Below are 14,940 nucleotides of genomic sequence, written 5' to 3'. Positions count from 1 at the left end.
GCAGTCAGATGTGTCAAAACTGAGAGAAATGTATGTCTTTTGGGTTGTAAATCTTAGCATAAATGAGGTATCCTGAAGCCATCTACCAACAAGTTCTAAAGCCAAGAAGCATACTCAATATACATTCTGGCTGAATGCTGAAACACTGAATGTTAAATTAATATTCAGACATAGTTGAAATGGCCAGAGAGCATCACCATCATACAATGAATTTCTGGAATAGAAGCCTAATTTTTAAAAATATAACTGCAATATTAAAAATCTTAGTAATATTTTTAAAGTTTGACAAGGCAGTGAAGGAAAAAGAATTTCTGGGTATAGACCTCTGCAGTCATTATCTTGTGTACCTGCAATTCTAAACAGATGCTGCTTTCAACTAAGGTCAGCAGAGAAGTGAGGCATTTCTGGCTCTACTAGGATACTGCCAAACGTAACAATGCCAGAAAGTTATTAAGCAGCATTGCTTTTCAGAATGAATGATGTAGAATTATTTTGTCTAATATTATGAATATTAGGGTCCCCTAAACAATGCTATAGACAATAATTGTGTTATAATTTACTGCCTTATGTTATTTTAATTTTTATAAACATTTTTTGGCTCAAAGAGGATATAATGTTTTCCTGAAGGCATCTAGCTAACTCACTTTCTCAATATTCATACAAGCTGTTAATCTATTTCCCTAGTTAGCTCAATCTCAATATTCATGCGAACAATTCATCTATTTCTTTAGTTAAAGCATTTCTTAATTGTTTTGAATTGTACATTAAGAGCTTTCACAATCAATCACTGAAGCATTCTATCCTTGCAACAATTAGCAATAATAGTAGCACATATTTACATAGCACTAACTGCATGCTAGGCATTGCTTAAGCAACACACACACTCAATCCTCACAACCACCCCAAGATGTAGGTGGGCTATTGTTATTCCCACTTTACAGATGAAGAAACTGAGGCACAGAGAGATTAAATAATTTGTCCAAATTACTATGTGGCAAAGCTGAATATGAACCCCGCAATCTGGTGCCAGAGTCTGTATACTGAACCACCAAACACACTGCCTCTGGGCATCTGAAGAATGAGTAAGAATTAAATAAGTGAAGGGCAAAGGGGGCTTAGGGGAGAGGGACAGAATGTAAGGAAACAGTACTTACAGCTCTAGGGTTGGTTGGGGGAAGGGGTAGGTGAAAGGTATGCCTGAGATCATGAAGTAAGGACTATGTGGTGAATCCCACAAAAAGGACAAGTGTAGGTCAAAACCTGAGAGCAAAAGCAGCAGCTGGCCCAGAATCTGCAGGGCAGGTTGAGGATTTTAGGGAGAGGGGCTCTTAGGCAAGAGTTGGGGCATAACAATCGTGTTGCCAGGCTGAAAACCGTATTGGTGTGAAGAATAGATCAGAAGGTTAGAAAGCAGGAGGCCCTGCTAGGAGCTAGAGCAGTCCATGTGACAGGAGCTTAGACTATGACGATGAGCAGAGATGGGGGTATCTGGGAGGTACAGATCACCGGGGCTTGGTGAAGGACTGGGTTTGGGGGAGGAGGGGTCAAGGAGAGAGAAGTTCTAAGGATGACTCTTAGGTTTCTGGTGTTTGCACCTAGAAGGACAGTGATGCTTTTCCACAAAATGGAAACACCTGATGAGGACAGAGGTTGGGAGGTGGGGAACATTCACCAACTCAGACCTGGACACATGCAGGAGGTACATTGGAACATCCAAGTGGAGATGCCAGCACCAGTTGGATATACAGGCTGGGAGCCCAGCGTGAAGGCTAGAGCCAGAGGTAAACATTTTGGAGTCGGCATGTAAATGATAATTTTAGCCACAAGGGTGCAGGAAATGCCTAGGAAAAGAATCTACAGTACAGGGAGAAAAGGGCCTAATCATTTTAAAAGGCCTGGAAGAGGCTACAAAGGAAATGGAAAAGGAGTTGAGACGCAAGAGGAAACCCTGGAGAGCGGCAGGATCAGAGAAACCAAGGGGGCGGGGAGTTTTTAAAAAGAAACCTAGAAAGTCAGATGCTTCTGAGAAATCAGGAAGGATGAAGACTAAAACATCCTTCAGAGCTAGAGAAGGTGGTGACTTTTTCTCAGAAAGTAATGAGGACAGAAGCCAGACATGGAGTAAAGTAAGGAATAAGTGAGAAGGGAGGAAATGACAAAAGAGCAGATACAACTCTGAAACCGCATGGAAAAGAGAGGTAGCTAAAGGAGGATGTGGAGTCAAGAGAAGATATAAAATAGGAGAGAGCTGAGAAAGTTTAAAATATTGATTACAAGGCCAGAGTTGGGAAGAAGGAATTGTTATACGAAAAAATGCAAGAAATTGATAGTGGGACAGTTCTGTGACATCAGTTGGAAACTGAATGCAAAGTCTGAAGAGGCAGGAAGAAAGACGGTGTCTCTATTTTACCAGGATGGAAGAAGCTAGGAGGTGCGCAGGTACAGGTAGACTTGGACATTTGGGAGTGGGAAGACAACGACATTCCCATCTCATGGCTCCTAATTCTTCTGTGACAGAGGAAACATACAGGAGATACAGGGTGGGAAGGAGAGGGAAGTGTTAAATGGGGGACAATACCAGAGTTTTGAGAAAAAAAGGACTGAAACAGTCTTTGTAGAGGGTGAGGAAAGAACTCAATCCAAGAAATGGGGAGTTTGTTAGGCAGTGTTGAGGGCTCATTTCAGAATATCGGTGATCTAGAATGTATGGGGTTCTAATCTGCCCTGTTATGTGACTTGCAGTGTTCAGACTAGGGGTACAGGCAGAGAGAAGGCAGGTAGTTAGGAGACATCCAGTAGCAGGTTTTGCTAGACAGGTCCAGGTCCAAAGGACAAGGCTATTAAAGGACAGGGGTATACAGGGACTTGGCAAAGGTGTTAGAGATGAACCTGGGACGTGAACGGCATGACAGAGGAGAGAAAGGATGTGAAAGGGGCCGAGATGGAGGTTCCCACGTGAAGGGGACTACTCATCGTGCTAGGAGCACAACAAGGTGCTGGACAGAAACGAGGCTGTGTGCAGAGCAGAGTACTTGAATTTAGTTCATTAATTAGTCCTAAGGTTATTAATGGTTCAATTACTACTCATTAATATATTAGGAAAACCAGCCCTTTGTGATATGGTAATGGGCAGAGCTTGCTACTATATGATGAGTTCCTAGAAATTGTTAAGAAATGACCAAGAACTCAACAGGAAAAACAAACAAAGTACCCTACTTGGCTGGTGACTCCCCATCCAGGGGGCCCTGGGACTCCTCCGTCGCTGGGGTCTCGTCCATCGGTGCGGTCAGCTCCATGTCACTGAAAAACAGCAAGAACCCGTCATACAAATGTTCATGTCAATGCCTTAATGCATTTTAATGTCATTTTTAATAAGTAAAAATCCCTTCAAAGAGCTACCATACACATAACACACATGCACCCACATCAAAATGAAGATGAGACTATTCTTTGAACTGCTTATTCATAAAAGTTATTTCCAAAAATGTGAAAAGAAGTTTGAAAAATAGATATTTCCACGAATGGCCTAAAATGAAATGTGAAATCCTTATTTATCTTAAGGAACACCAAAATCTTAAAAGGGGTCACAAAAATTCTCAAACTATAAGTGTAACTGACATTAAAAATAGAGAAATACCACTCTGAACTTTTAGAAAATGGTAAGAAAGTGGAAACAGAGTCTACAAAAAATGTTTGTGTGGTTACAAACAAGCCAGTGATGACTAAAATTCAGAAAAACAAGCTTTGAAACAGATATTTATATATCACAGCTAAATGCACAATCTATGGATTCAAAAGCATTACATGATGAAAAATAATTTGAACTGTAACGCACATGATCTGAATTTTCCCATTTTATGATAGCATTAATTTTGTCAGATCATTACTTTGAAAAAAAAGTCTCAGAAAAAGAAATTAAATGCTATAATTGGCCAATATAAACACTAGAAATATTTTACAGTGTATATGCAGAAGCCAGCACCTTTTCATCTCTAGTTCAGGAAAATGCTTCCTGAGGGCTTTAAAATAAATTAATTTTTTAAAAAGTAAACCAGAAATTCAGCTGAATTACAGAATAGACTTTTATATTTAAATTATTCATATTCTCAACTTGAAGCTATTTGTAATAAACTTTTTACAAATTGTGATTCAATCAAAATTGGAATTATTAACTTTTACTTTACAAAGACTCTAACTCAAATGTGTTCTGTCGACAGCGCTCTTCACACACCTGCCGGCATCTGTACAGAGTCCGACCCCAGCAGGGCTGGTCATGGTGCATTTTAGCATCCAACAACCCAAAGTCTAGCGGCAATAGCAACTCTGAGGTACTCCAACTTTCTCTTTACTGCCTTGGCCATGTGATATGCCGGGGGATTTTAAAAAAAAGCATTAGTGACACTACACAGCCTTCAACAATTAAAAATTATAAAAGGGCTACAAAGTCGTACAAAGATCTGGGGAAAGGAAAAAAGAGGCAGTATACAACACAAAAAAAATTATAAAACCAGCATTCTCAACCCTGAGCAAGCCATTTTAAAGAAAAACAAATTGCTAATCTCCCCAATGTATTGACCTAAATTATGTTATGAACAAACATAAAACCAATGGGCTTCTAGAACCACATAACCCAAACTACAAAACAATTAAATTTGACAATTAGCAACATAAATTTATGTTGACAGATTATTTTGTTGAAAGTAAATCATCAACGTTGGCTATATTAGAAGAAAGACGTAACTCCCAGAGCCCATGTCTATATTTTGACCTCAGTTAGAATAATGCAGAAAATGTCTGCTTGTCTAAGCATATTCCACAAAATGATGTTAAATACTTCAGGACTTTGCTACTCAGTTGAAATTTAATCAGAGTTCACACTTACCCAAATCTCTGACTGCAAACAGATTTTATTTAATGTTGCTTGATAACTACATTAAGTATCTTGTTCTTCACAATAAAAAACTTAGGGGGTAGCATTACTGAAAATTCCATTCATGGGTATCTATTCCGTTTCATAACAGAAAAATAATATCTGATGTTATACTTCATTACTTCAAATGGAAGAAAATCTCTATTTTCAGCACTCACTATAAAACTGTTGAAGGAAACCAATGATACTGAAATGGCACAGTCACACCAGTTTGAAAGCATCTTGCCCATAAATCCAGTTATCTCTGTTACTGTGTTCAAATAAAATACTAACCTGTAGAAAAAACCTTCCCTCCTAAAATGCACCAGGAAGCATGTGGCCTCACCAGGTGTGAACACAGCACTTAGCGCATTAGGGACACTGCCACTTCTTTCTCATTCATCGAAAACAGTACATAAGTCTACTGTACTACACTACTGTCAAGTCAAAACCTCAATTTATTAATATAAAAAATTAAAGTCTTAGTTTAAGAAAATCTTTTAGTTACAAATTATTCCCTCCTGAGAGCTTTGACTTGACAACTCACAAATCAATTAAAAATGAGTGTCACCTGGACACGGCGACCTGCCAGTCTAGCAAGAGCACTGGGTTCTCGCTCATGTGGTGGTCAGCACCAAGCCCTCAGGGCAGGCAGTCATTTGGAGCCAAAATGATTGTAAGTATAAATGCAAATTGGAATGAAGGGGTAGTATTAGATAAGGCGGCCAATCAAATGATTCAGAGGGTCTTCATATTTCTTTTTTTATGTTACCAAAGTAAAATAACACAAAAGTAAAAGATAGGTAATAGAGATCCATTGGGACCCCAGAGGCTGAGAGCACTCAACTAGTTTCCTCTTCCTTCCAAGGACGACACAGATGTGCAATGGTAGTAAATTACATCTGACATTATTTTGTAGATTTGTCTTTAAGGACAACAATATAAGAAAATAACCTTCTGCAAAAACCTTATATTCTTCAGAAGAAGAAAAGCAGAAATCTGGGTCCCTCAAGATAGTAAACTTTGGAAAGCATGCCCTGCACTACATCCTCTGGGTGGCCCCCTTCTCACCCCGCAGGTCCTCAGGTGCTCCTTACCTAGCCCTTGGCAGACACCAGAAGGCATTCTCCCTGCAGTCATAAAATCACAGAAAGAAGGGAGAACCAAGTACCGACTCCAACTAGCTGAACTTGCAAAGATCTTAAACACTAGGAAGCCCTAAGAGAAAGGTTCCCTGAGGGAAACTTCGTCCGAACTTCCATCTGTAAATGACTTTATAAAACCAAGATGTAGTGATAAGGACCCACAAGAGCTTCAGGTTTCATAAAGATAAATAGCATGCCCACCAGATAGAACATGCAGGAATTTCAAATGTATTCTGAGGCAATGCCACACCCAGAGGACCAAGAGATACATGGACATTTGTCCTAAATGTTTGGTTAAAACAGATAAAATTAAAATAAAAGTTTTTTTTTATGATCATTCCATTCTACATATATTACCAGTAAGTCACAATATCATCACATAGTTGCACATTCATCATCATGATCATTTCTTAAAACGTTTGCATCAATTCAGAAAAAGAAAAAGACAACAGAAAAAAATTCATACATACCATACCCCTTACCCCTCCCTTTCTTTTTTTAATTAATTTTTTATTTATGATACATAACCACACACAAACACATTTTTATCATATGATCATTCCGTTCTTGTGATATAAACAATAACTCACACTATCATCACATAGTTGTATATTCATCATCATGATCATTTCTTAGAACATTTGCATCAATTCAGAAAAAGCAATAAAAAAAAAACAGAAAAAGACTCATACATACCATACCCCTTACCCCTCCCCTTCACCAATCACCAGCATTTCTATCAACTCAATTTATTTTAACATTTGTTCCCCCTATTATTTATTTATTTTTAATCTGTATGTTTTACTTGTCTGTCGATAAGCTAGACAAAAGGAGCATCAGACACAAGGCTCTCACAACCACACAGTCGTATTGCGACAGCCATATCATCATACAATCATCTTCAAGAAACATGGCCACCGCAGCACAGCTCCATACAAAATAGAGTTTTAAAATCAGTTTCAAATCTAACTGTTACGTAGCAAAGCTGTTTTAAGCAGTCATTTCATTGAGTAGAAACCTAAAATCAATATCTACCTAAGGGCACACAAGTCTAAAGACGTTGTAGCACAACACTGACATCACAGTTCCTAAGAAAAGGGAAAAATGATCCACAGCTTTCCACGGGATTTAGGTTTAGAGAAGGCAACCATATGCACCATACCTGGCGTCTTTACCAGAGCTCCAGCTACGAACTCCACATCCACCCATGCTGTCTTCAGTTCTGGTTGTGCTAGAAAAAGAAAGAGTATTTCTTTCAACTGGAAACCGGTCTCCATCAGCCACCAAGCCAGAAAAAGTCTATCGTAAAACTTGTCCTGGGATGAGTTTCCCACAAGAACAACAGCATACTAATAAAAAGTTAATTATGCTCAACAATAGCATGTAACAATTAGATTCATAGCAGATATCCCCCAAATCTAACGTGACAATAAGCATTTACAGAGAAACTTACATTTTATCATTCCCACCATATCTTTCAAATTCTCGTTTCCCTCTCTGGTCGAAGCCATCAAAAGCTCTGCTCCCAGGACCACCTCTCCCTCTGCTTCGCATGGCCCCTCTCGGTCCTCCACGTCCTCTCTGTGGTCTCTCTCGATCAAACCTGTCAACTGGTCTAAGAAGAGGCAGGTATAATTTTAAAAAATGTTAACTGGATTGATTAAAGGTCTAAGGGCTTCTTCCCGAGAAAAAATTTAAAAAAGACATTATATGGCTACAGTACACTGGAAGGAAGGGTAGCGTGCCTAGTAAATTAATAGCTAATGTTTACTGAGCAATACTGTACCTGGCACTTTCATATCATTATCAATACAGTAATTCTCACAAATAAACCTATAATGTAATGTATATAATCAATGCCACTGAATCATATGCTTGAAAGTAGTTAAAATGGGAAATTTTATATTCTATATATGTCAATACAGTTAAAAAATCTATAATACATAACTATTACCCACATTTTACAGATAAGGAAAGAGCCACAGAGGGGTTAGGTAACCTGACCAACACCACAGCGCTGCGAGGCAGTGGAGCCAGCACAGAAGAATCAGATCCTAGCTGGCCTGGTGCTAACCAATCTGTACTGGGGCATCCTTTTCTCTCCCTGGACCTTGTTTCCTCATTTGTGAAATGGAGGAGGTTAAAAAAATCAGAGGAGGTTACGTAAAGAAATTCTAAGGTTCATTCCAGTTTTAATATTACAGCCTTTAAGTTAAATACGGAACGTTTTGTATAAGAAAATGGTTAACTTTTAAATTATCTCCCCTCCCAAGTATTTCTCTCTTACAAGCACTCCCCCACTCCCCTCAACACACACACACTAACAACTGGGAACTTTCGGGGCTGAAAATATTAAGCTGCTCTAACCCGACTTTTATCCGCATTATTCCACATTAACTCCCAGAACAGCTGTAGACACCTTTGTGGTTAAAATCAGCCGCATCTCTTGTCTTCACATCATCTAACCCCTCTGCATCACTGAACACTGATAACCACTTATTTTCCTCTGAGCCTCCTGATTTTTTTCTTTCTCTGCTTGTCTTAAAAAAAAAAAAAGTAATATCCTATTAGGTAATATCCAAACATGGTACAAAATTCACAAGGAAGGAGGATTGTCGGAAGATGGCAGGATAGGAAACTCCAGCAATCAATTACTCTACCAAAACAACTATTTGACTGGCAGGAACTGTCTGAATCAACTATTTCAAAACTCCGGAGTTTAATGGAACACTGTGCAGTATCCAGGGAGGAGTGGGAGGAAGAGGCTGGCAAACTGCAGTAAATACCAGTGAGTTCTACCCTCTCAGCAGCAGCGATGCTGCACCATCCCCCAGGCTCAAGGCAGGCAGCCTTGGGAACAGCAGCTCTGGCTCCTAGCACAGCTTACAGATGTCAGGGTGGGTCATAAAGCCTAGTCCTCCAAACTCTCGGGGGTGGGGAGGTCTAATCCCCGATCACTGCCTTTGATGGGCTGCTTCACAGCACTTGGGGCTGGCTGTGAGGGCAAAGGTGGCAGAGGAATCTTAAAAACAGTAACCTTTCCTGAAATTACTGAAAATAGTTAATGATATATGAACTCCACTCCTTACTATTTTACAGCAAAAAATTAATGATAAATCTATAGTTCTGGACATACAAGGTACAAAGATAAAATCTGAAACAAGTACAAAAAAAGGTGGGGGTCAGACTGGTAGAGGAAAAGTATAAATGCATGCTACTGAAGTCAAGTTGCTTTAAAATCAAATATGATTATGTATTTAGGATGTTAAATTTTAACCCCATGGTAACCACAAGGAAAATTTATGAAGAATATATCCAGAGAGAAATGAGATGTTGGTACAATACAAAAATATCAAATAAATATGAAAGCAGGCATGAACGAAAGAATTAAAGGCCAAAAAATGTATAAGATATACAAAGACTAAACAGCAAAATGGAAGAAAGTCCTACATTATCAGTAGCGACTTTAAATGTAAACAGATTAAACTCTCCAGTCAAAATGCAGGGATTGGCAGGATGGATACAAAAGCATGACCCAGTATAGGCTGTGTATAAGAGACTCACCTTAAATTCAAAGACATAAGTATGCTGAAAGTGAAAGGATGGTAAAAAACATGCAAATAGTAACCAAAGAGAGCTAGGGTAGCTATACCAATATCAGATAAAATAGACCATAAGTTAAAAACTGTTATGAGGGACAAAGACAGTCATCACTAATAAAGGTGTCAATTCAACAGGAAGATAAAACAATTGTAAATAAATATGCATCTAAAAACAGAGCTCCTAAATACACAAAACGAATACTGACAGATTTGAAGAAAGAAATAAGATGGTTCTATATTACTAGTAGGAGATTTTAATACACCACTTTCAATAACAGACAGAACATCTAGGCAGAAGATCAAAAAGGAAATACTCTAAACCAACTAGACCTAATAGACATACATAGATCACCTGACACAGCAGCAACAGAACACACATTCTTCTAGAATCCACTCGGATCATTCTCCAGGATAAACCAATCTTAGGTCACAAACCAAGTCTCAAATTAAAAAATAATGAAATCAGACAATGTATCTTCTCCAACCACAACAAAATGAAGCTAGAAATCACTAACATAGGGAGAAATGGAAAATTCACAAATAGGTGAAATTTAAACAAAGTACTTTTTAAATGTTTTTCTAAACATTTTTTATTGTGAAATATATAATATATGCATAAAAGTGACAGATTTCAACAAACATTTTAACAAGTAGTTACAGAACAAATTTCAAAGTATGGTATGGGTTACAGTTCCACAATTTCAGGTTTTTCCTTCTAGTATTTCCTTCTAGCTGCTCTAATACAATGGAGACTAAAAAGAAGTATCAATATAATGATTCAGTAGTCATACTCATTTGTTAAATCCTATCTTCTCTGTTACAACTCCTCCCTTTAATTTGATCCTTCTCAATCTTTAGGGATATTTGAGTAATGATCATTCTAACTTCTTCATGTTGAGAAGGGGTGTTGACATAATGGGGTAAGGGGATGAAACTGGTTGATGTTCCTGGAGAGACTGGTACCTCTGGGTTTCAGGGCTCTCTGTCATAAGAACAATCTCAAAGTTTTAGGTTTCTGAAAAATAAACTGAGTGAAAATATTACAGACTCTCAGACAAAGTCCTGGGTATTCTTTAGGGCTTTTCAGGAATACTGTTGGTTGAGGCTTGCGTATCACGGCAATTTGCAATATCTAGCTGAAGTGACCTCCAGAATAGCCTCTCAAATCTATTTGAAATCTCTTAACCACTGCAATCTTATTTTGTTACATTCACTGCAACCTTATTTTGTTACATTTCTTTTCCCTCTTTAAACCATGTACTCTTAAACAACCAATGGGTTAAAGAAGAAATCAGAAGCAAATTAGGAAATGTCTTGAGGCAAATGAACACTAAAATACAACATGCCAATTTATGGAATGCAGCAAAGGGAATGCTGAGAAGGAAATTTATAGCTCTGAGCGCTTACATTTAAAGAGAAGAAAGAGTTCAAATCAGAGCCTTAATGCCCCAACAGGAAGAACTAGAAAAGGAAGAGCAGATTAAACCCGAGGCAAGCAGAAGGAAGAAAATAAAGATTAGAGCAAAGACAAATGAAAGAGAGAATAAAAATAACAGTAGAGAAAAGCAACAAAACCAAAAGTTGGTCCCCTGAAGAGATCAATAAAACTGACAAATCTTAAGCTAGACTTACAAAGAAAAAAAAAGAGAGGTAAATAAATAAAATCAGAAATAAAAAAAGGGGACATTACTACTAACCCCACTGAAACAAAAAAGGATTATAAGAAGATAGTATGACTAACTCTACACCAACAAACTAGATAACCTAGATGAAACAGACAAATTCCTAGAAACACACAAACTAGCTGACTCAAGAAGAAAAAGAATTACAATTGCCAAGGGATGGAAACAGCCAAAATGTCCATCAACAGAGAAGTGATATGATGGAATATTATGCAGCTGTAAGACAGGATAAAGTTATGAAGTATGTAACGACATGGAGGGACCTTAAGGATATTATGCTGAGTGAGATTAGCCAGAAACAACAGGACAAACACTGTATGGTCTCACTGATAAGAACTGACATTAGTGAATGAACTTGGTGAATTTCAGTTAAGAGCAGAGACCATTAGGAGATAGAAATAGGACAGATATTGGGTAATTGAAGCTGAAGGAATACAGATTGTGCAACAGGACTGATTGTAAAAATTCAGAAGTGGATAGTACAGTACTACCTAACTGTAATACAATAATGTTAATACACTGAATGAAGTTGAATGTGAGAATGATAGGGGAGGAGAGCTGGGGGCACAAATGAAACCAGAGGAAAGACAGACAATATAGACTGAGATGGTGTAATCTAGGAATGCCTACAGTGTACAATGATAGTGACTAAATGTACAAATTAAAAAAATGTTTTTGCATAAGGAAGAACAAAGGAATGTCAATATTGCAGGGTGTTGAAAATAGATGGTAATTCATATTTTTAAACTTTAAGTTATGTGTGAGACTAAAGCAAAAAATATTTATTTGGTACAAAGTTTATATTTTGATTAGTACAGTTCCTAATATAATGTATGTGGACAGTTTAATTGAACAACATAGTACATGGAACCTTGAGTAGGGCATGAGTTTATAGGTTTGTCCAGAGTGATGCTCCAATAAATCCCAGAGTGATCTAAACAGTGAATAAAAAAGTATTTTTAAAGTCCCCTTGGGGGAATGGTGAGAAAGGGGGAAAATTTAACTCCCTCATGTGGAGAATTCCTGATATTCTCGTAAGCAGTGGGGATAACCAAAGCAATAGGCCAAGCCCTCAATCTTGGGGTTTGTTCCTATGAAACTTATCCCTGAAAAGGATAGGCTAAACTTACTTAAAATTAGGCCTAAGAGTCACCCCCAGAGAACCTCTTTTGTTGCTCAGATGTGGCCTCTCTCTCTCTCTCAGCCAAAAGGACAAGCAAACTCACTGCCCTCCACCTCTCTACGGGACATGACTCCCAGGGGTGTAAACCTTCCTGGCAATGTAGGACAGAAATCCTAGAATGAGCTGGGACTCAGCTTCAAGGGATTGAGAAAACCTTCTCAACCAAAAGGGGGAAGAGAGAAATGAGACAAAACAATGTGTCAATGGCTGGGAGATTTCAAACAGAGTCAAGAGGTTATCCTGGAGGTTATTCTTATGTATTATGTAGATACCACCTTTTTAGTTAAGGTATATTGGAGAGGCTGGAGGGAAGTGCCTGAAAATGTAGAGCTGTGTTCCAGTAGCCATGTTTCTTGAAGATGATTGTATAATGATATAGTTTTTGCAACGTGACTGATTGTGAAAACCTTGTGTTTGATGCTCCTTTTATCTATGGTATGGACAGATGAATAAAACATATGGATTAAAAATAAATAATGGAGGAAGAAATGTTAAAGTAAATTTAGTAGATTGAAATGCTAGTGATCAATGAAAGGGAGTGGTAAGGGGTATACAAAAAAAAATAGGGGAAACAAAGGCTAGAATATATTGGGTAGATAGAAATACCAGCAGTCAATGAGAGGGGGGGTAAGGGGTCTGGTATGTATGAGTTTTTTCTTTTTTCTTTTTCTGAATTGATGCAAATATTCTAGGAAATGATCATGGGGATGAATACACAATTATGTGACGATATTGTGAGTTACTGATCATATACCAAGAATGGAATGATCATATGATAAGAATATTCATGTTTGTATGCTGTTATGTTTAAAAAAAAAAAAGAAGAAATAGAAGATCTCAACAAATTGATACCTAGTAAAGAGAAGGAATCAGTAATCAAAAATCTTCCCCCACAAAAAATCTCCCCCACTAAAAAATCTCCAAAAAAGCAAAGCACAGGACAAGATGACTTGACTTTTGCATTTTACCAAAGATGCAAGAAGAATGAACACCAATTCTGCACAAACTCTTCCAAAAAACTGAAGCACGAACACTCCCTAATTCATTCTACAGGCCAACATCATACTCAAGTAAAGTAGATAAAAATACTATAAGAAAAGAAAATTACAGGCCAATATCTCTTATGAATACAGATGCAGAAATCCTCAACAAAATATCAGCAAACCAAACCCAATAGCACAATAAAAGATTTATACACAATGATCAAGTGGGAGTTATCTGAAGTATGCAAGGGTGATTCAACACACGAAAATCAATGAGACACAAGGAAGGGGGGACCACCACGATCATCTCAATTGCCAGAGAAAAGGTATTTGACAAAATCCAGCACCCATTCTTGATGAAAACACTTAGAATACTAGGAATAGAAGGAAGCTTCCTCAACATGATAAAGGGTATATATGAAAAACCCACAACTAACACCCTACTGAATGATGAAAGACTGAAAGCTCTCTCTCTAAGACCAGGAACAAAACAAGGATGCCCACTGTCACCATGGTTATTCAATATTGTACTGGAAGTTCTAGCCAGAGCAATTAGGCAAGAAAAATTTTACCAAACACTGCATTCAAATTAGAAAGGAAAAAGTGAAACTTTCCCTATTTACAAATGACATTTTATAAACAGAAAATCCTGAAAAATTCCCAACAAAGCTGCTAGAGCTAACAAATTCAGCAAATGGTGGGGTAAAAGTTCAACACACAAAAATCAGTACTGCTTCTATATACCAGTGATGATCAATCTGAAGAAGAAATAAAGGAAAAATTCCACTTATAATAGCAACTAACAGAATGAAATATCTAGGGATAAATCTAAACAAGGATGTAAAGGACTTGTACAGAAAATACTACAAAACACTGCAAAAATAAATCAAAGTTGACCTAAATAAATGGAAGGCATTTTATGTTCATGGATTGCAAGACTAAATATTGTTAAGATGTCAATTCTACCCAAAGCAACAGGTTCAAGGCAATCCAACCAAATTCCAACAGCTTTCTTTACAGAAATGGAAAAGCCAATCATAAAATCTATATGGAAGGTTAAGAGGCCTTGAATAGCCAAAGTATCTTGAAAAAGAACAAAACTGGAGGACTCATTTTCAAATCTTAAAACTTATTACAAAGCCACAGTAATCAAAACAGCCTGGCACTGGCACAGGGACAGACATCTAAACCAATGGAAGTAAACTGAGAGTTCAAAAACCAACCCTCACATTTTTGGCCAATTGTTATTTTTTGTTGCTCAAAAAAATATTTTATTTATTAAACAATATATCCATAATCTATAACATGATCCCAAAATACAGATACACATCTTTACATTATTTAATAAAAAGATCTACAATATTATCTTTCATTTACAAAGGGGACATAGATCATAATTCCTTGAAAATAATATGTAACATTCATGTTAAAGCTGC

The 14,940-nt window shown here is 37.5% G+C and overlaps 1 protein-coding gene across 1 annotated transcript in view; it reads right to left on the bottom strand.

The window, feature by feature from the left end:
• HABP4 (hyaluronan binding protein 4) overlaps nt 1–14,940 on the bottom strand; it is an 87,313-nt gene that overhangs the window by 32,376 nt on the left and 39,997 nt on the right. Inside the window, exons 3-5 of the mRNA XM_077148748.1 lie at nt 7,508–7,669; nt 7,217–7,285; nt 3,217–3,300 (exon numbers count right to left, since the gene is read on the bottom strand). Of these exons, the coding sequence (XP_077004863.1) occupies nt 3,217–3,300; nt 7,217–7,285; nt 7,508–7,669 (315 nt within the window). The remainder of the gene's footprint in view (nt 1–3,216; nt 3,301–7,216; nt 7,286–7,507; nt 7,670–14,940) is intronic.

Source organism: Tamandua tetradactyla, chromosome 2, assembly GCF_023851605.1.
Source record: "Tamandua tetradactyla isolate mTamTet1 chromosome 2, mTamTet1.pri, whole genome shotgun sequence".
NCBI classification, from domain to species: domain Eukaryota; kingdom Metazoa; phylum Chordata; class Mammalia; order Pilosa; family Myrmecophagidae; genus Tamandua; species Tamandua tetradactyla.
The sequence above is the reverse complement of the archived record's forward strand: the minus strand, read 5'-3'. Positions and strand labels throughout refer to the sequence as shown.